The 22,676-nt window shown below is 42.4% G+C and overlaps 1 protein-coding gene across 1 annotated transcript in view; it reads left to right on the plus strand.

Moving 5' to 3' along the window:
* Nucleotides 1-3,308: 3,308 nt before the first annotated feature.
* The window catches only part of SYCP2L (synaptonemal complex protein 2 like), a 50,104-nt gene continuing 30,736 nt past the window's right edge, over nt 3,309-22,676 (plus strand). The window contains exons 1-12 of the mRNA XM_052649592.1: nt 3,309-3,437; nt 3,521-3,640; nt 8,705-8,809; nt 9,213-9,237; nt 10,651-10,736; nt 10,836-10,924; nt 13,107-13,141; nt 14,513-14,655; nt 16,270-16,322; nt 17,514-17,559; nt 19,549-19,641; nt 19,746-19,806. Of these exons, the coding sequence (XP_052505552.1) occupies nt 8,705-8,809; nt 9,213-9,237; nt 10,651-10,736; nt 10,836-10,924; nt 13,107-13,141; nt 14,513-14,655; nt 16,270-16,322; nt 17,514-17,559; nt 19,549-19,641; nt 19,746-19,806 (736 nt within the window). The 5' untranslated portion in view covers nt 3,309-3,437; nt 3,521-3,640. The remainder of the gene's footprint in view (nt 3,438-3,520; nt 3,641-8,704; nt 8,810-9,212; nt 9,238-10,650; nt 10,737-10,835; nt 10,925-13,106; nt 13,142-14,512; nt 14,656-16,269; nt 16,323-17,513; nt 17,560-19,548; nt 19,642-19,745; nt 19,807-22,676) is intronic.

Raw genomic sequence — 22,676 nt, forward strand, 5'->3', positions numbered from 1 at the left:
CCTTCGCAGGGGCGCTGGGGCGCTTCACCCTTCTTAGGTTTGCTAGGAGTTTGTTGGTCGCTTTCAGGGAGACCGTAAGTAGAATAGAAACTTCCGGTCCCTCGCTAGTAAAGCGTTTGAGGAAGGGGGACTGGAGAATTAATGTCTGAAGGCAAGGATATGCTTCTTTTCGAGTTGTTCGGGATGTTTTCCCAGCCCGTTTTTTTCTCTGGTTTCCTGGAAAGTGCAAGGACGCAAACCTACCCAGGTCCCAGATCTATGGCCCCAAGATTCTGGGGCTTCTGTTAGCCCCGCCGCTCAGGGTTTGAAGGGAGCAAGGTGGGTTGGTACTTTCCCTCATTCCTTTTCTTGAATACACTGTTGGTGGAAAAAAACAAGCCTGGATTTGAGTCTTTGAATTCACCTTTTTCCCCTATTTATAAATAATATTATTGTAAAATATGCTGACATTTAAGGATTTTGTCCAGTACACAAAGGACTATTAGCCCAAGCTAGATTAAAAAAAAAAAAAATTCTTTAGGAGAGAGATTACTTTTTTTTTTTAAGTTATTCTTTAATTGTTGGGAGCAGGTGAGATGCCCTTGTTTAGCGTGTTTGTGAAAACTAGGTTGGTAATCCAGGAATCACTTCTTGAAGAAAATGTGCAACAACCCAATGTTTAGTAAGTTTTCTTGTTGCTGTTTTGATCCTTGAAGTTTCAGTTTTAAGCCCTGGAGTCACATTTAAAATTCTCGCAAGTCAGAAATACAAAGCTTAAGCTCATGACTGGGCTTGAAACTCGCTTTAGAAAACCTTATTTTACAAGCTCTCATTCTGAAAATGGTTCATTCATTCAAAACCTTTTTTTAATTTTTATTATAGTTGCTGCTATAGAGTTTAAATTTATGTGGTCATTTATTACAATGATATTTACTTTGTTTCTTATGGTAATTTGTATTTGTTATAAGTGTTAAAGAAGGTTGGATAAAGCTTTTGGGCTTTCTTCTAAGTCATAGTTTTCTTAGACCAGTGGCGTGAATGAAGAAAGTTTGTTCAGGAAAATAATATAAACCTTATTTCTTTTTAAAACTTAGTGCATTTCTTGGAAATAAATTTTCTTTTTAATGTTTTTTGTACACAGGAGAACGAAGGTCCTTTGCAGTCCGTTCCAGAAAAGGATGAGAGTGGACTGCCCCGGGACGCTTTCTCTGTAAAGACCGAGTTTGTGTTCCGTGTGTGTGTGCTGTCTTGTTCTGTGTTTCCTTCCTCCAGTTATTCAAGCCTAAGAAGTCCTTTTCTACCTTTCTAATCTGCATCAGCTTATCACCATCTCTTTGATTACCCTACTAATATCCTAATCTAGGCTATTCCGTTGCACTATTCTAGGTGGAGGTAGACAGTATCGAACAAAATAGACGCAATGCTGGCTCTCCTAAAACTTTCACCCTGGCAGAGAGCCAAAGAGAATAAGAACACAAGTAAGATGGTAGGAAGAAAGTGGAACAGGTCTTGTGATGGCGAATAATTGCCCTTGACTAACTTTAGATAGAGGCTTCCTAGGTGGTGCAGTGGGAAAGAATCTACCTGCCAATGCAGGAGACGCAAGAGACTTGGGTTCAATCCCTGGGTCGGGAAGATCCTCTAGAGTAGAAAATGGCAACTCACTCCAGTATTCTTGTCTGGAGAATTCTATGGACAGACGAGCCTGGTGGGCTATAGTCTATGGGGTCGAAAAGAGTTGGATACCACTGAGCAACTGAGCATGCACGCACGCACACACATGCATGCAACTTTAGATAAGGTCTGGAAGACCAACCTGAAAAGGGGATATTAAAGCTGAGAACTGAGGGATGACAAGCAGCCGGAATGGTAAGTGGTGGGGAGAAGCAGTCCAGGCATAGCATATCTGGTGTAAAGGCCCTGAGGCCAGGAAGAGCTTGACTTATTCTGGGACTGAGAAGGGAAGTGAGACAGGATATGCTGACAGAGCCCTACAGACCAAGGCAAAGGGTTTGGATTTGTTCTGAGTATAGAGAAACCGCAAGTAGGAAGAAGCTTGAACTGCTGAGTCAGAGAATCTGAACATGAGTCCCAGCCAGGTGATCTCATACACGTTCTTAACCTTTCCCAGCCTTGTTTTATTATCCCCAGATAAAGAGTCTAACACCTAGATCAATGGTGAGGAGTAAATTAGAATATCTGCAGAATGCCTAACCCCCTTGGTTAAAAAAAACCTTACTATTAATATGTGGTAATTTAAATTCTGTTTAAATGTTTAATTTCAAATGCTCTGTCCTCCTTTAAATCAGTACTAGGAGTAGATGGAATTTCAGGCTAGGTATAGTAAAATGATTCACTAAAATACTGTAAGTTAGCCTATAGGACGGAGAAGGCAATGGCACCCCAGTCCAGTACTCCTGCCTGGAAAATCCCATGGATGGAGGAGCCTGGTAGGCTGCAGTCCATGGGGTCGCTGAGGGTTGGACATGACTGAGCGACTTCACTTCACTTTTCACTTTCATGCATTGGAGAAGGAAATGGCAACCCACTCCAGTGTTCTTGCCTGGAGAATCGCAGGGATGGGGGAACCTGGTGGGCTGCTGTCTATGGGGTCGCACAGAGTCGGACACGACTGAAGCGACTTAGCAGCAGCAGCAGCACCCTATAGGATTGGACTGGGTTTTCTTGATTAAAGAAGAAGTCATATCTTTTATAGTACAGATATTTAAGAATATATGTTATTCAAGCACACATACAGAGACACACATATAGAGATAGGTCTTGACTAACTTTCAGGCAGAAAAGTTCAATTTCATTCATAGTAGCAATTTGTGTGTATTAGTTCCCTTAACTGTAAGTATTGGTGTTGAATTCGTTTTCTCCTGTTAAAATCATTTATATAACTTAATGAGTGATAATAGGCTTGCATTTTGTAGTGTTGTAGTGTTTCTAACATCACTGGGGATAAAGTCTCTCCCCACAGATATCTGTAATTCAGGTGTGGTTTTCCCTAAGTCAGCAGTTCTCAGACTTTAGGGTGATGAGGATCACCTGAAGGGCCCCGCTCCCAGAGTTTCTGACTCCTAACACATGCCCCGGTGATGTCTGTGCTGTATTGGTGGTGGTTTTGCAAACTACTGTCTTAAGCCCCCAAAATAATTGCCTGCATGGTTACTGTTCAAGATATAACTCTATTCTTACCTTCTTTTTCGGCACTCAATTTTTCTACACGGAATTGTTATTGGTAACAATTGTTAGAAATATCACTATGAAATAAGAATCCTTGGGGAAAAAGAGTAATTTTCAAACTGTCAACATTCCAGCTTCAATCGCTTCTTACTAATGCATTCCATGATGAAGGATTTCAGAAAATCAAAGAATATTTTCAGGAACAGCACCATGTTCTTCAAAAATATAACAATCTTTTATTACGCCATCTCGACAGATCAATAAATAAGGTAAGTGAGTTTTGTTTGTTTGTAATCAGAGTACCGATGTGTGACTGTGTAAGGCTTTTAACTTGGTGTGGTCTCATCCCAAGGAACTGGATAAAAATGAATTCCAGCATGTTTCTCTGTTGCTGAAATGTATCCAGCGATTCTTCATTGATGGCCTCAAAGAAGATGAGCCTTTACTGATTAAGCAGGGTCTGATCCCAAAGATAAGTGTCATCTTTTAATTTTGTGTGGATTTGGATAATGTAAAGAACAAGAGAGGATTCAGTTGCCCAGTTTGGTATTTTATATTCCTTTGAAGTCAGATTTGAAAAGGAGCTGATGCCAGGGCTTGTTGCCTATATCCAACCAAAACTTAAGTTCTACGTGTTTCCTGATATATGGGGTGGACAGGACACTTGGGGAGTGCACAGGAATAAGTCAGATACAGCCCCTCCTCCCCTTGACAAGTCAATACAGTAATAGTATGATTTTATTATTTCAGTGAATTTAGCTTAAATACAGAATGAAGAGAGTGGACTATTACACCTCTCCCCCAAAGGCTTTATACCTGTTTCAATAGACTTTATTAACAAGATTGTTGTTGTTCATTTACTCAGTCACGTCCGACTCTTTGCAGCCCCATGGACTGCAGCACGCCACACTTCCCTGTCTTTCACCATCTCCCAGAGTTTGCTCAGATTCATGTCCATCGAGTCAGTGATGCCACCCGACCGTCATCTTCTATCAGTCCCCTTCTCCTCCGTCCTCAGTCTTTCCGGCATCAGGGTCTTTTCCAATAACAAGATTGGACCTAGATAAATGATCGGTTTATCCTTTGCCACAGGCCACTTCTCCAACTTCCTAAAAGCCTAGTTGAATCTGAAAAAACACATGGCAAAAGTATCTTTTGCTTATTCTACTGCTGTTGCTAAGTCGCTTCAGTCGTGTCCAACTCTGTGCGACTCCGTAGACGGCCTCCCACCAGGCTCCCCCGTCCCTGGGATTCTCCAGGCAAGAACACTGGAGTGGGTTGCCATTTCCTTCTCCAATGCATGAAAGTGAAGTCCCTTGGTCGTGTCCTACTCTTAGCAACCCCATGGACTGCAGCCTACCAGGCTCCTCCGCCCATGGGATTTTCCAGGTAAGAGTACTGGAGTGGGGTGCCATTGCTTTCTCTGTTGCTTATTCTAGGTCACCCAAATTACGCAGTTCTGTTTTTTAATCAGAAGGTAACATTGTGTGCACCTTTGATAATGGCTGCTACTGCTAAGTCACTTCAGTCGTGTCAGACTCTGTGCGACCCCATAGATGGCAGCCCACCAGGCTCCCCTGTCCCTGGGATTCTTCAGGTAAGAACACTGGAGTGGGTTGCCATTTCCTTCTCCAATGCATGAAAGTGAAAAGTGAAGTGAAGTCGCTCAGTCATGCCTGACCCTCAGCAACCCCATGGACTGCAGCCTACCAGGCTCCTCCATCCACAGGATTTTCCAGGCAGGAGTACTGGAGTGGGGTGCCATTGTCTTCTGGAAGCAAAGCAGAGTTTTCCCAGTCTCTGGCTGCACTTTTTTTTTCATGGTAAGATTTGCAGCCCTGAGATTGATTGTTGATGAGGACATGAGGGTAGGGGACAGAAGGGTGACCCGAGCTGGCAGTAAAGTCTCTACTTACCCTCTGCAGGTACTTGCATCTCAAGTTTATCAAGATTGGGTTGGGCCAAGGAGATGTGTCCATCCTTTTGCACTTTAAAATGCCTATAATCATGGGGCTGCCCCTCCATCTGGAGAAGGCAATGGCACCCCACTCCAGTACTCTTGCCTGGAAAATCCCATGGACGGAGGAGCCTGGTAGGCTGCAGTCCATGGGGTCGCGAAGAGTCGGACACGACTGAGCAACTTCACTTTCACTTTTCGCTTTCATGCATTGGAGAAGGAAATGGCAACCCACTCCAGTGTTCTTGCCTGGAGAATCCCAGGGACGGGGGAGCCTGGTGGGCTGCTGTCTATGGGGTTGCACAGGGTCGGACACGGCTGAAGTGATTTAGCAGCAGCAGCAGCCCCTCCATGGAGGGGAGAGAGTAAACTCCGGGTTTTCCTAACTTCTCTTGGGGACTTTAAAAGTGTTAGCTGCTGGGGTGTAGGGGGAGACCCGCAGGAGGGAGTAGAAATCTAAGGGCTGTACTTAATGCAAGTTGTATATTTCATTTTTTTAATGGGGTATAATTGTTTATAGTGTTGTTAGTTTCTGCTGAATAGCAAAGTAAATCAGCTATCAGTTCAGTCGCTCAGTTGTATCCAACTCTTTGCGACCCCATGGACTACAGCATGGCAGGCCTTCCTGTCCATCTCCAACTCCCAAAGTTTACTCAAACTCATGTCCATTGAGTCAGTGATGCCATCTAGCCATCTCATCCTCTGTCGTCCCCTTCTCCTGCCTTCAATCCTTCCCAGCATCAGGGTCTTTTCCAGTGAATCAGTTCTTTCCATCAGGTGGCCAAAGTATTGAAGTTTCAGCTTCAACATCAGTCCTTCCAGTGAACATTCAGGACTGATCAGCTATATGTGTACATATATCCCCTCCCTCCCAGACCTCCCTCCCACCTCACCCCTCACCCCACCTGTCTAGGTCATCACAGAGCACTGAGCTGAGCTCTCTGTGCTATACAGCAGCTTCCCACTAGCCATCTATTTACACATGGTAGTGTGTTTGTGTGTGTGTGTGTGTGTATGTATATATCAGAAAGAGAAAAATATCAACATATGTGTATTTTATATTGATTTTAGCCCCACCCAACTCTCTGATCCCCTGGAGAAGGAACTGGCAACCTACTCCAGTATTCTTGCCTGGGCAATCCCATGGACAGAGGAGCCTGGAGGCCTACAGTCCATGGGGTCAAAAAGAGTTGGACACGACTGAGCGACTAAGCAACAGCTTCCTGATATACTTACTTATACAGATAATATGAAGCAGAGACAAAGAGCCAAAACTCCAAAGGAATGGAGCAGGCTGTCCCTAGGCACCTTGGAAGCTGAAGCTGATTTGGGGGGATGAATTGGGATCTGCTCTGAACTGAAATCTATATTTAGACTTCAGAATGCCTTCCCAAGGGTTGAGAAGTGTCAGATCAAGTTTCCACTGGAGTTTTGACCCAAATAGGAACTTCCACATTCCGTTGTTATTCTAGCTGGTGATGGAAACGCCCCAGCCATGATTTAAACACCTTGTAAAGCATGTAGTGTTAATTCGTGTAGGTTGATATTATCAGAGTGGAGGGGGTACCAGATTTTATACTTCTAAAGCCCACTGGGCTCACAGGCTCAACATAAAGTCTGCTGGGAGGTGGTTCGCCATAGAAGAAGAATTTCCTACAGAGAGGAGCAAGTTTGGCCCTGTACTTGAAGATTCAGGAGGACTGAGTGACTTCTTTGCCATATGCATCACGAGTAAGAGCTATTGCATCCATCAATAATTATCTGTCTGGTTTCTGGTAATGACACAGCTGTAGGGGCAGCTGGTATAACAGCTATTTTGCATAATTTTGGCACAGAGATGCCTTCAGAGTGAATTCCTAGTGCAGGTTTTGATCAAATAATGTGGCATTTTGCCCACCTGTCTATACTCAGTGGATTTTGATGAGCTGGGGAGGGGGACAGGATTTGGGGGCATAAATGGAATAGAGACAGAAATGGATTTAAAAGCATAGAATTTTGAGCATGAGTATAGGGAGGGAGAAAAAAGTGCCTTAGCGGTGAGTTCACTTAAAAATTTATTTATTGGAGAATAGCTGATTGACAATATCGTGTTAGTTTCAGGTATATAGCCATGTGAATCAGTTATACATATATCCACTTGTTAAGTTTTCTTTCCCCATGTAGGCCATTAGAGTGTTGAGTAGAGTTCCCTGTACTATACAACAAGTTATTATTTGTCTGTTATATATATATTAATAGTGCTGTGTATAAATCAGTCTTAATTTATCCCCTGCCCCACTGACCTCTGGGACATTTCTTCCATGGACTGTTGGAGAAAAGTTTGCTTTAGGAGGTGGATGACCCAATCAAATGCAAATATTTGTCTGATTTGAGATAAAAGAAAATCACCTGGAACTTAATAGAGCTTCCAAACGTTGCTGTACCTTATAATCGCCTAGAGAGCTTTGAGATATCATGTGAAGGTCTCATTGCCGGAGATTCTGACTTACTGGGTCTGCAGTGGTCTCACTCATGAGGGCATTTTAAAGCTCCTCAGGATTTCCTAATGTGCAGCCAAGATTGAGAGCTGATGGGTTCATCCATGGCCTTTGGATGGTACCTCGGTTCTTGACTCTAAAGTGGAGAAAGTTTCCAAGGCCCCATTCCTGTAAGAGAATGCCTCATCACAAACTCATGTCACCAACTTCTTGTTCAATTGATTTCTGACTATGCATGCCAGGATTTTCTTTCTTTTTTTTTTTTAATAAAAGTGTCTAGTCTCTGCAAAAACATCCAAAGATGGCCTTTGCTTCATCGAATAAATATATTCTAGAGAGGTTTATGGGCTTCCCAGGTGGCTCAGTGATAAAGAATCTGCCTGCCCATGCAGGAGACATGTGTTTGATCCCTGGGATGGGAAGATCTCCTGGAGGAGGGCATGGCCACCCACTCCAATATTCTTGCCTGGAGAATCCCATGGACAGAGGAGCCTGGCGGGCTCAGTCTGTGGGGTCGCAAAGAGTTGGAGACAGCTGAGCGTCTGAGCGCACACAGAGCGCAGGGAGGTTTATACAAGTTAATTAAATCACACCAATTCTAGCTTTGTAATATAAACTTGGATAGATGTTCCTATGGGGTGGAGGGTGGTGGTGAGGGGTGGGGATCTCCAATTAGCTGGAAGCTTCTGGCAGAAGAAAGGAAGGAAGGAACGTGGCCGGGCCTGTGTCCTGCACTGGCCCACTTCTGGAGAGCTCTCTGCAATCTGCTGTCCTTTGATGTTGAATGGCTTGTTTTCTGTAACCTCCAGGGTTACAGGAATGAGGAATTTCTCCTGCATTCTCTTGACCACTCTCTAGCCCCTTTATAAGGCTTTCTGGTGTGGATGATCCTGGCAAAGTCTCCGGTTCTTGCTGGTATAAGAACTTACTGCAACTCTGTAGTGGTCTGAGTCCATTCTGGAGTGGTCTAGATGAAGACTTCAGGACCAGACCTAATTGAATGGAAAGAGGTCTTTAAAATGATAAGAGCTGTGAAATTTTATCAAATGGGGAGTAGAGATTTAGTCCTAGAGATTGTATAAGTATTTCTTTTATTGTGTACATGGTTTCCTGGTTTGAAAGAACAGTGGGATTTCTGACCATGGCAGACCTAGCCTCAGACACATCTCTGAAGAACGCGACAGAAGACTTCTTTGACACAGCCTTGGTAAGGATGGGGGCGGGTGCTTTAGTGAGCAGATAGCGTTGGTAATTTGCAGGATCTTCAAGTTGTTTATAAAGCTTGTGTTTTTCCAAGAAGTGGATTTTACTAAAAGACTCATATTTTATTATTAGAAATGTTATATGAAATAGTAACAAACAGTATGTGTAACCAACGTTATAGAAAAATAAGGTGATTTATTTTCAAATATATTGTTCACCTGATTGGAGGTAATAAGCTGATTTTAATACAGTGGATTGAAGGTCAAATAGGATTTCTCTATAATTTTTTTCTACGGTAGTTAAAGCCAACTTCTGCCTGTTAGAGAATTATCAGCCTTAATACATTAATGTTACAGTTGATAATGCTTTTAAAAAATAATAGAAGTTTTACTTTTTCTTTTCATTAGATTATTTCCAGACGTAGTAGTCAAGGTAAGTGTATTATTTACTACTAACTGGCCACTGACCTCTCATTACTTGAATATTCTTGAATAGAGAAGAATATTTACCTAAATGATGGGAAAAGTGCTGTGGGTCTAACTGTTATATTTGGATTAGCTGACCGTCTTGTGGCAGGCAGATTGTGGTGCTGCAGTGAGTTTTGCTATCAAGTGTGCCTCACTTGCCTCTGGTGCGTCTTTATTTCGCTGCTTCTACCACTGTTTGGTCCTTCAGTTCCGATCAGGGATGGAGAGACACTTCTGTCATCCAAACCAGCAAAATTACCTAATACTGATTTAACTTGAAATCAATTCCATGCCTCTCTCTGTCTTTCAAGAGCGCAAAAGGTAGATTATTTGGATGTTCGGGTGATATTGTTCAGCTTAGCTCACGTTAAAGGTAATTCCACATTTTCAATTATGAAACCATGCATTCAAAGACGCACGGAGCAGTGGGGTGGGCTTGGGTAGGGGAGGTAAAGAGGGAGGGGCTAATTTGTGTCTAATTTGTGCCATGTATACTTACAGCTAATTCACGATGTTGTAAGCCAGAAACCAACACAACATTGTAAAGCAATTATCCTCCACTTAAAAATAAAGAAGACAAAGATAGATAGATATCCAGGCCATTTTAATGTCCTCTCCCTATTTTCCATCTTTTTCATTCTTCTGAAAAGCTACTACTAAATCCACACTACATTCTACAGTGACTGCTGTGCTTAGTCGTTCAGTTGTGTCCGACTCTTTGCGACCCCATGGATTATAGTCTGCCAGGCTCCTCTGTCCATGGGATTCTCCAAGCAAGAATCCTGGAGCGGGTTTCCATTCCCATCTCCAGAGTATCTTCCTGATCCAGGGATCGAACCTGGGTCTTTCGCATTGCAGGCAGATTCTTTACCATCTGAGACACCAGGGAAGCTGCCCAAGACCTTTATAAAATGCTTGCTTTTATAAAATTCACAAATGTGAAAAATGCATAGAAACAATGGGAAACTGTGTTCAGGAGCCACCCTTGCACGTTGCTCACTCTGGATGCCGAAGCAGCTTTGCCTGAGATGCGAAGAGCACAGTCAGACTCTGCATGGACTGCTGCTGCTTATCTCCATGGGTGTCCAGGTTGTGCAGGACAAGGAAGCCTGGTGCGCTGCAGTGCATGGGGTCGCAGAGAGTCTGACATGACTTAGCAACTGAACAACAAAGGCCCTGCAGATCTACTGTGGCCTGGGGCTTTCTAGAACTTGCAGTAGGCTAGCATGTGTCCCTTATCCACCCTAGATAGTTTCGGAAACATTTGCTGCCCTTGGCTTTTCAGCCTTTGCTTCTCCTGCTGTGTACAATCATTTCCTTTTTCTTTTATTTTTATTTTTTTAGCATCACTGTGATTCTTTGAAAATTCTGCTTTCAGGGAAAATTCAGCTGTTGAATTCCTTCATATTTACCTTGGGATTTCTAGTGACAGAAGAAGCTGTAAATCCTTTGATCCAACGGGAGGTGAGTTGCTGACACCAGGGGCCCTGGGCCCTATGGAGAAGTTTGTGCCTCGTCCTGTCTTTGTCTCTTCCTCTGAAAAGCTTTCCCAACTCCCAACAGGCACTGAAGACCTTGAATGGCATTCTGCAAGCTGTACCTCGGGAAGAGAGAAAACGTCTCCTCTTGTTGGAAGGCCCTTGTCGTCTTATGTACGTGACCTTGACCTGATCTGGTGGTCATGTAAGGGCAAAATCTCTGAACTGTACTACCCCAATCTGTTGCGCTTCCCTGGTGGCTCAGATGGTAAAGAATCTGCCTGCAATACAGGAGATCTGGGCTGTATACCTGGGTCGGGAAGATCCCCTGGAGAAGGGCATGGCAACCCACTCCAGGATTCTTGTCTGTAGAATCCCATGGACAGAGGAGCCTGATGGGCTACAGTCCATGGGGTCACAAAGAGCCAGACACAACTGGGCAACTAACACAGACAGTCTTTGTTCTGTTTAGGTATTTGTGGTGGTGGATTTTTTTTTTTTTCTTCTGGTTCTATCACATTTGTGAGGTGAAATACTTTCTCAGGCTTTAGATTATTTTTCACTGTGAATGTGAACTGAATTAGCGACTCATGGGAGAATGTTAAGAATACAGACCTGGTGCCAGGCTTTAGCCTTCCAACCCTGGTTTCACCACTTACACTGGTTGTTCCTCTAGAGCACAGTCTTAACTCACTACACCTCAGTCTGCTCACCTGTAAAATGGAACCAACATTAATACCTGATCGATAGAGTACAGGTCAAATCAGGCAATCCATTGAAAGTGATTAGCATATCACCTGGTAGAGAGCAGATATTCACAGGTTACCAGCTATTAGCTGTCCCAGTACAGCATGTATTGCTTTCCACGGGATGGATTTTGGGGGTTTTGGTGACCCGCTCACAGTTACATAGTTCCTGGGACATTGACATTTGGAGGTAAGGTGGTCCTGTCGACCATGGGAAGCAACACTAGTACCTTGTTTTGAGATTTGAGCCTGAACCTGTGTGCTGAGCACCAGTCAGCATCAGAGACATCATTATGGCCCTCCATTGTTCAAGTGACCCTCAGCCATGCCTGCAAGAGGAGGGGATCCAGCTGATCACAGTGAGGGCTTCCCTGAGGGCTCAGATGGTAAAGGATCCCCCTGCAGTGCAGGAGACATGGGCTCGATCTCTGGGTCGGGAAGATCCCCTGGAGGAGGCATGGCAACCCACTCCAGTATTCTTGCCTGGAGAATCCCATGGACAGAGGAGCCCGGCGGGCCACAGTCCATAGGGTTGCAGAGAGTCGGACACGACTGAGCGACTGAGCACAGCACAGACTGAAGGAGGTGATTGGAGACTGTGGAGCTCACCGTGTTTGTCCGCTTAGCTCTTTGCAGGATACAGTGTTTCCTCTGAATTTTTCCTGCTGTGTTTCTTTGAATACGTTAGTTTAATTATTACCCTTAGTCATGTGTTTAGATCTGGAGAGAAGTCGACCTGATGGACTCTGCTCAGTTTTCAGCCTAATGCACTTAACGTTTGAGTGTTCTCATCTGGAATGTTCTGCATTTCTAGTCAAATGTAAAACCTGCAAACATAAAATTAAGTAGAACTCTTGATAAGAGGATTCTAAGACTTCTATTAAATTGTGACAAATCCATCCACTTATTATGAGAAACTGAACTGTTACAAGATTTCTAAAATCCATTCTTTAGCTTTGGAGTTATGACATTAAAAAAGATCAGCATCATACTTGTCAGCATTTAATTGAAATTCTTAAATGAACATGAAGTTTGGGAATCTCTGGTCACAGTAATGTGATAACTTAACCCCATTACATCTGTAGCTTTAGCAGTTTTAAAAATTGATTCCAAATGGCAATAGGAAAGATTCCATGGACTGCAGCCCACCAGGCTGTTCCATCCATGGGATTTTCCAGGCAAGAGTACTGGAGTGGGGTGCCATTGCCTTCTCCGGGAAAGACCCACAGCACCTCCTGTATCATTTCTTCCAGGGTAAAGCTAGGTAATAATAATAATAAAGAATATATATCTTCACAGGCTGGTGAGGTGATTATAGAATTCCAGAATCTTAGCATTTGATAAATTCTTTGGGGAGGATCACAGAAGAACTAGAATCTCAGAATGTGTAGCAGTTCTAGTTTCTCTTTCAAAAAGTATATTTAAGTCAATATGTAAATTTGAGACTTTTCCCAGAAACATATGTTCTTAACATCGAGGACATTCTGATAATGAGTTTGAAATACTTTCAAAAAAATATACATCTCGGTTTAAAATTTTAATGCCAATGTAGTAAAGTTTTACTTATTTATGTTCATCCCAGTAAAATGAAATTTATCTAAATATTTCAGGAAAGACCTTGCAAGGACAATCTTGACTGTGGGTGGTAAGAAGCATTTAGAATTTTAAATATGAGAATATTAAATACTGGACGTGGGTTTAATGAGCATCTTGGAACTATGGGAAATAAAGTATGGTCAAATTGAAATTAGGAAGTAGAATTTTATTTTTAATTTATGATTGAAGCACTAAGCATGCTGAAACCATAAAGAATAGTTAATGAATATTCCTTTACTCTCCAATGAGGTGAGTCAAATTTGATCATTTTTCCACATTTGCTTCAAATTATTTTTTAAGTAAATCAGAGTTACAGGTAAAGCCCCATGTCCAAATTCCCATCCCATTCCCCTCTTTATCTGTAGAGATAATCCTTGACTTGGACTTGTTTTCCATTTTCAAGAATATGTTTATACTTTAATACATATATTCACAAGCAACATACACTGTTATTTTGCAAGTTTTAAGTTTGCATATCCAGTTGCCATTTGGTTTTTACCTTTAATATTGTTTAAAATCTAAATATGTTGCGATATGTAGTTTCGTTTATCTGCTCTGAAAAACCACAATTTATCTTGAGATTTTGTTATAGTAGAAATATTTCTTAAGACTGGGGAAAAAAGTCTTTTTTTTTTTTTTTAAATTGAGGTCTAGTTGTATAATGTTATATAAGTTACAGGTATACAATATAGTAATTCACAATTTTTAAAGGTTATACTCAGCTTATAGTTACTGTAAAATTCTTTCTGTACTCCCCATGCTGTGCAGTGTATCCTTATAGCTAATTTTACACCCAACACTTTGTACCTCCTACTTTCTCACTCCTATCTTGCCCCTTTCCCCTTCCCTCTTCCCACTGGTAACCACTAATTTGTTCTCTGTGTCTGCGAGTCTTAGACATAGTTGGTTTTAAATGTTTTAATATATCTGAAATATTGAATGCAGAAGTAACATTTAGTGTTTTTAGAAATTGTTGCATATTGACCTATTTGGATTTTTCTCCTAAAATTTCTTATAGATGAATTTAAATGATTATTGGGGCTTCCCTGGTGGCTCAGATTGTAAAGAATCTGCCTGCAATGCAGGAGACCTGGGTTTGAACCCTAGGTCGGGAAGATCCTCCAGAGAAGGGAATGGCAACCCACTCTTGTATTCTTGCATGGAGAATTGCATAGACAGAGGAGCCTGGCGGGCTGCAGTCCATGGGGTTGCAAAGAGTCAGGCATGACTGAGCAACTAACACTTCCACACTTTAAATGATTGTAATAGCTCCAGGATATAGCTTGCTGTTTAACACTAGAAGCCCCGTGCTAGTCGTCTAAGCTGGAGCTTCTTAGAACAAATGCTGGTCTGTGGAACTCGTTGTTGCTTTTGCTTGGTGCCCAGGATCATCCCTGTCTGCCATGTTTTTAATCTCTAGATTATGGCCAGCAGGTGGCTCTTTGTGAAGCGTTGTGTAGACTGACGACGAGACAATCCAGGGAGGACTTTGTCCCTCAGTGGTTTGAAGATGACACCATTGCTAAGGCTTTCAAAGAAATTAACGACCGAGAATTTGAGACGGTGAGATCCGTGGTCATGAAAATTCTATTTAATCAATACTCATGAAGCATCTTCTCAGAGCCTTCATGTATGTTGGGCTTAGGGGAGGGTTTTTTTCCTCGAGTGTGATTGTGTTGCCATTTTGAAGCTTCCTGTTTCCCACTTATGTGAAAATAACTTGAGGACAATAGCAATAGAGTATGTGTGGAGCAAATACCAGCTTAGAGTTAGGACATCTTTATAGGAGACAGCCTGGAGACAGGAATATGTGCATTTGATGGATCCAGTCAGAGACCATGTCGTGGAGCCGGAAGCAACTTTCAACAAACCCTGACGGGCAGGGAGAGTCAGAGGAGAAAAGGATGTGCCTTGCAGAGGCACCTGGGGTGATGGTGGAGGCTGAAGTTGGCCTGGGGGCTCTGCTGGCAGAGTAGTATCGTGGGGGTGCTTATGACGTGAGCCCTCCAGCCTCTGCAGCTTGAAGTGAAGTGAAAGCGCTCAGTCGTGTCCAACTCTTTGCTACCCCATGGTCTATACAGTCCGTGGAATTTTTCAGGCCAGAGTACTGGAGTGAGTAGCCTTTCCCTTCACCAGGGGATCTTCCCAACCCAGAGTTAGAACCCAGGTCTCCCACATTGCAGGCAGATTCTTTACCAGCTGAGCCACAAGGAAAGCCAATAATTTTTGGTGTCTTTCATGCAACCTGCTTCCCTTGTAGCTCAGTTGGTAAAGAATCCGCTTGCAATGCAGGAGACCTCGGTTTGATCCCTGGGTCAGGAAGATCCACAGGAGGATGAATAGGCTACCCACTCCAGTCTTCCGGCCTGGAGAATTCCATGCCCTGTATAATCCATGCGGTCACAAAGAGTCGGACACGACTGAGTGACTTCACTTTCACTTTTCACTTTCAGTTTTGCAAAACAAAAGTAATTATCTTGTTTCTCAAATCATTTTCTGTCACAGCCATCAGTTTCTTAGTGGAATTGCTTTTAGAGGAAGGCTCACATCCGTGTCCCAGACATGGAGTGCAAGGACTGTTTACAACACACATCCCCCGCCAACAAGGGGGAAAAAACCTCGGTCACTATTTCTCTAGTTTTAGAATTTGGGGGGTAACAAATTTGCCTCCCTAATGGTTTTTGATTAGGAGAATTCTAGACATATTCTTTATTCTTAGAACCTATAGCAGGAGAGAGATTCCAGGAAGGAGCAGGAGAGAGAACTCCTGATAAGGAAAACTGGCAGTGGATAAATACACCAGGATAAACCCATAGTTGTGGGGGTTTGTGGTTGGCTTGTGCTGGGGAGATGGATGCCCAAGGGCTAGTCAAATTTACAGTCTAGGTCATCAGTAAGAGGTATTTCTCTTGATCACTCTTTTAATCCAGGGAGACATAATTGCACATAAAGTATTCCTCAGCTGGGGGTTCAGAACTTGAGCCTGGAGCCTCCTCTTTCTGATACAAAGCTTTGTTACAGTTATCATGGTTAATAATGAGTCCTTATGGAGTCTTGATGTCACTGGATCCTGAAAATGTAGAAGCAAACACTGGTCCCTGTTATGCTGCAAAGGGTAGTATTTAAATTGAATATCTTGGTTTGTTTAACAAAAAGTTTGCATTATTTACTTTGAAGGATTGTAGACGGTTTGTCAATCACCTAAATGACAGGCTTGGTGACCAAAGAAGGTAAGACGTTTCTCTGAGCTTTACTTTATTGACTAGTTCTATTCTGAATGTCCTTTTAAAAATTTATTTGATTTTTGGTTGCTCTGGGTCTTTGTTTCTGCACGCGGGCTTTCTCTATAGTTGCGGCAAGTGGGGGCTCCTCTTCATTGCGGTGCACGGCTTTCTGTTGGGGTGGTTTCCCTTGCTGTGGAGCGGGGGCTGTGGGGTGCGTGGGTTTCGGTAGCTGTGGCTCATGGGCGTAGCTGTTCCGAGGCATGTAGGATCTTCCCCGGGCTAGGGATCGAACCTGTATCTCCTGCATTGGCAGGCAGATTCTTATCCCCTGTACTACCAGAGAAATCACTGAATGGCTAATGTTTTTTAGACTCAGAGGGAGAGGGAGAGGGTGGGATGATTTGGGAGAATGGCATTCTCTCATGTATACTATCATGTAAGAATTGAATCGCCAGTCTATGTCTGACGCAGGATACAGCATGCTTGGGGCTGGTGCATGGGGATGACCCACAGAGATGTTATGGGGAGGGCGGTGGGAGGGGGGTTCATGTTTGGGAACACATGTAAGAATTAAAGATTTTAAAATTAAAAATAAATAAATAAGTAAAATAAATTTATATTAAAAAAATAAAAATTAAAAAAAAAATCTAGAATCTGTTTTATTTTAGGGGAGAAGACAGAATTTACTGGGCATCACTGGGTTATCCATTGAGTAGAACCCTCAGAAGAGAAGACTCATTGTGCCTAGTGATTCATTAGCGTGTGTGTAAGATGGTTTCATTCAGTCTGTAACATATTTACTTGTGATTTAGAGCAGTTGTAACATTATATCCTCCAGAGAGATTTTATGAAGAATGATTGTGGGTCTGAGGATAACTAGGGAACGATCTATTATGGACAGTTAAGTCTTTGAGAAAATATTGGCTAAATTCACTCCCTTCATTAGGACTCTTGCCAGGCAGCTGGGTTGAGGTGTATGTAGTACTGGAAAACCTGGCTTGTAACCTGCCTGGTGGGATTTGACTTCTGCCCATGGTACCAGATCTCCATTTGCAGCTTGAGAGCCTCTTCCATACTTTGTACCAAGGGACTTAGCAGCACACCTAGTTATCCATATTTGTTTGTAGAATGTCTGTAGCTTGTGTGTGGGGTCCATCCATATTTTATTTTACTTTTTAATTGTGAGATGTTTTGCAGGGTCTATTCATTTCCGTGCATTGCTGCTTTTGCTGGTGATCATGAGGTATGTGTGTCTTTGGGGTTGTGAAGTTGGCTGCTATATAGTGAGATCCATAGGTAGATGTATATCAGACCAAACTGCTCTTGCTACACAGAAGGGTATTTTGTTTTGTTTTTTAAGAAATCTTGCTTTTCTTCCTAGAGGCCTCAGCTCTGAAGCTTATTATTTAAGAGCCCTGCTGTCACTACTTGATAAATGAATTTTTGAGTTTATATACTTGGTTCACGAGGTCAGTCACAGGACCCCTGCCTTACTTTATCTTGTTGATGGGCATCATTGTTCACACCTGGACTGGAGGGAACAGGGCAGGTCCCTTGCTTCTTTCCTTCCAGTAGGTACCTCCCACTCTGTCCTCAGCAACTGGGATCACTCTCCTTTCTCTAGGTCATTCTACCTTGTACTTCATAGTCCAAAACTGTATAGTCTCTTTTTACCCTCTTTGGCTCCTAGAGGAACAAGATCCTTCATGTAAAAGTGCTCCAACCTGTACCATCTCCGGTTTTTTATTTTGGGTAAAATTTTCAAAGGCCTCTGAACCTGGACTTTGCTGAGGTTTCCTGGATCGTGTCTCTTGAATGTCCTAGTTAACCCTTTCTTTGTTTGGGTCTAGTGTGCCCTTCTTGACCTCTGTGAGCTGAACTGTTAGATCATGACTACATAAATTCTTTCTCTCTCGAACTGATTTTGGTAGCTTGATTCCTGCATCTCAGGTCTGTCTGTTTTTCCTCCTGGTTGTCTGAGGACTCCAATCCCTGCTTGCTTACTTCTTTCTAGGACTTCTAAATTTCCATCAGCTTCAGTAGGGGGTCCATACTTTGGCTTTCCACGCCACAGACATGTGTTAACATGTTTGCTCAACTTTGTAGCTGTCATTAATAAAAAGTGGACATGCCTGATGGAATGGTGGCCAAGAAATACTGTTTATTGGAGAAGCAAGAGGGAGAATAGTAAGTCTAGTGTTTGTCCCACTTGCTGAGGAATAGAAACTTTATATATGCTTGCTGAGTGTGTCTAACATATCTGGGAAGAAACAAAGGCATTGTTAATGGTTCCCATGTAAAGGGACCTCTGTGAAGTTGGGGGACAAAGAAGGAGATATTTACTCTTTCTATAAGCACCATACACACACATTTATACACATAAGTACCACACTGTTTTAATCTAGCTTTCTTTCCTTCTTTCTCCTTTCTGTAAGAGCATATATTTATTTTGCAATACAGTCGTTTCTTGGTACTTATGGGGGGCCAGGCCCAGGACCCCTTGTGGATGCCAAAATCTGCGGACACCCAAGTCCCTTATCTAAAATAGCTTAGTATTTGCATACAATGAACACACACTCTCCTACATACTTAAAATCATCTCTAGATTACTTACAATGCCTAACACAATGCAAATGCTATGCAAATAGTTGTAAATAGTAATACAGTATGTTAGGTAAATAATTGCCAGCATGTGGCAAAAATCAAGGTTTGCTTTTTAGAACTTTCTCAATCAATCCACATTTGTTTGAATGAACCCATGGATACGGAGGAGTGACTGTAATCAATGAAAATGAGAATAATGTGCAATCTTCAGGTCTTAGCCTTCTTCCAACACATGGCAAGTTAGACAGCCAGCCACCGTTTTTATTTGATCACAGTACCTCCTTGCTAGAAGCTTCTATCCATTGCCATGTGGATTGTTACTGCTTTCACATAGAACTATTTCCTCTGTGACTTGCACTAGGAAAAAAAAATGGTGTGGATAGTTATCTGACACATTTAAACATCTATTGCGAAGTATAGAGTTTTTATAAGTTTTTATAAGTATATACAGTTTTTTCAGAAATAGGTGAGCTAGTAAAATTGAAACCCTCTTCCTGTTTTGCAGAAGTGAGAGACAGTAGGAGACCCTATAATCTTAAAGTAGGATTGTTCTAGGGAAAACGTTCTGTTTTTAGTGGAATTTTCATTTGACTCTTTCACATATTAATGCTGAAATTATATCTTACAGATGAGAAAACCTGCAGATGAAAAATTAGAGAAATTTTGGATCGATTTCAACCTAGGGAGTCAGAGTGTAACTTTTTATATAAACAATCCTGAGGTAATCATGTTTGATTCCTGTTTAGACCTCAGTGCTTAGAGAATGTTGATATCCAAGTGTGTGTTAAGTGCTCATGAATTTCACTTATTTATTTTTTTTCCAAGAGTGATCTGTGGGACTCAGTAAGACTTTTGAAGGAAGCAGTGATGAATTTCACCATACTAGGTAAGATGTTCATTCTAAACCACTCCACGTTTTACTGGTGAGTATTATTTCTGTTTACAGTTGCTGTGTATGCTTAGTTAATTCAGGGCGAACTTTGCTTGCACTTGAGGTAGAGGGAGCTGGTGAGTGTGGTGGAAGCCGGGCTGTGCTCAGGGGGAGGGACCGGTGACTCCTCCAGTCTGTAATGTTGGGGTTCAGTGACTTGCCTGATTTTCTCATTGTAAAAAATGGCTATAGTTCCTGAACAAATTGAAAATAGAGTCACCATGGGATCCAGCAGTTCCACTTCTGGATTTGTATCCAGAAGAATTGAGAGTTGGACTTGAATAGATTTGCATGCCAATGTTCATGGCAGCCTTATTCACAATAGCCAAGAGATGGAAGACACCCAAGTGTTCATCAACCGAAGAATGGATAAAGTAGATGTAATCTGTACATACACTGGACTGTTATTTACCTTAAAAAAAAGGAAATTCTGGCACATGCTGCAACATAGATGAACCCTGAGGATGTCATGCTAAGTAGTAAACGCTAGTCACAAAAAAGACAAATACTGTATGATTCCACTAAAATGAAGTGTCTGAAGTCAAGTCAAGTTGATAGAGACAGAGAGCAGAATGGTGGTTACCAGGGGCTATGGGGAGGGGGAAATGGAGAGCTGTTCAATGGGTGCAGAGTTTCAGATCTGTAAGATGAAAAAGTTCTGGAGATCTTTTCCACAACCATGTGAATATAGTTAATACCACTGAACTCTACGCTTAAGAAAGATTAACAAGGTAAGTGTTATATTTTGTATCACAATTTTAAGAAGTAGTTATGTTAAAATGGCTGTCTGGGGAGGCCTTACAAATAGCTGTGGAAAGAAGAGAAGTGAAAAGCAAAGGAGAAAAGGAAAGATATAAGCATCTGAATGCAGAGTTCCAAAGAATAGCAAGGAGAGATAAGAAAGCCTTCCTCAGTGATCAATGCAAAGAAATAGAGGAAAACAATAGAATGGGAAAGACTAGAGATCTCTTCAAGAAAATTAGAGATACCAAAGGAACATTTCATGCAAAGATGGGCTTAATAAAGGACAGAAATGGTATGGACCTAACAGAAGCAGAAGATATTAAGAAGAGGTGGCAAGGATACACAGAATAACTATACAAAAAAGATCTTCATGACCAAGATAATCACGATGGTGTGATCACTCACCTAGAGCCAGACATCCTGGAATGTGAAGTCAAGTGGGCCTTAGAAAGCATCACTATGAAAAAGCTAGTGGAGGTGACAGAATTCCAGTGGAGCTATTTCAGATCCTGAAAGATGATGCTGTGAAAGTGCTGCACTCAATATGCCAGCAAATTTGGAAAACTCAGCAGTGGCCACAGGACTGGAAAAGGTCAGGTTTCATTCCAATCCCAAAGAAAGCAATGCCAAAGAATGCTCAAACTACTGCACAATTTCACTCATCTCACACGATAGTGAAGTAATGCTCAAAATTCTCCAAGCCAGGCTTCAGCAATACGTGAACTGTGAACTTCCAGATGTTCAAGCTGGTTTTAGAGAAGCCAGAGGAACCAGAGATCAAATTGCCGACATCCACTGGATCATGGAAAAAGCAAAAGAGTTCCAGAAAAACATCTATTTCTGCTTTATTGACTATGCCAAGGCCTTTGACTGTGTGGATCACAATAAACTGTGGGAAATTCTGAGAGAGATGGGAATACCAGACCACCTGACCTGCCTCTTGAGGAACCTTTATGCAGGTGAGGAAGCAACAGTAGGAACTGGACATGGAACAACAGACCGGTTCCAAATAGGAAAAGGAGTACATCAAGGCTGTATATTGTCAGCCTGCTTATTTAACTTCTATGCAGAGTACATCATGAGAAACACTGGGCTGGAAGAAGCACAAGCTGGAATCAAGATTGCCGGGAGAAGTATCAATCACCTCAGATATGCAGATGACACCACCCTTATGGCAGAAAGTGAAGAAGAACTAAAGAGCCTCTTGATGAAAGTGAAATAGAGTGAAAAAGTTGGCTTAAAGCTCAACATTCAGAAAACGAAGATCATGGCATCTGGTCCCATCACTTCATGGGCAATAGATGGGGAAACAGTGGAAACAGTGTCAGACTTTATTTTGTGGGGCTCCAAAATCACTGCAGATGGTGATTGCAGCCATGAAATTAAAAGACGCTTACTCGATGGAAGGAAAGTTATGACCAACCTAGATAGCAAATTAAAAAGCAGAGACATTAATTTGTCAACAAAGGTCCATCTAGTCAAGGCTATGGTTTTTCCTGTGGTCATGTATGGATGTGAGAGTTGGACTGTGAAGAAGGTTGAGCGCCGAAGAATTGATGCTTTTGAAGTGTGGTGTTGGAGAAGACTCTTGAGAGTCCCTTGGACTGCAAGGAGATCCAGCCAGTCCATTTTGAAGATCAGCCCTGGGATTTCTTTGGAAGGAATGATGCTAAAGCTGAAACTCCAGTACTTTGGTCACCTCATGAGAAGAGTTGACTCATTGGAAAAGACTCTGATGCTGGGAGGGATTAGGGGCAGGAGGAGAAGGGGATGACAGAGGATGAGATGGCTGGATGGCATCCCTGACTTGATGGACGTGAGTCTGAGTGAACTCTGGGAGTTGGTGATGGACAGGGAGGCCTGGTGTGCTGCGATTCATGGGGTCGCAAAGAGTTGGACCCGACTGAGCGACTGAACTGAACTGAACTGACTGATGCTTACTTCACAAAGAATCTAGGGCAGCTTGCCTATTTATACCAAAATAATAGAAATAGAAAATTGAAACCACAGACAAGAAGGACAGTGTCTGTCATGCAGGCTGAACTGAACTTGACCACCGTGGAGGTTCAGAGTGGGGTGAA

Source organism: Budorcas taxicolor, chromosome 11 (genome assembly GCF_023091745.1).
Source record: "Budorcas taxicolor isolate Tak-1 chromosome 11, Takin1.1, whole genome shotgun sequence".
NCBI classification, from domain to species: Eukaryota; Metazoa; Chordata; class Mammalia; order Artiodactyla; family Bovidae; genus Budorcas; species Budorcas taxicolor.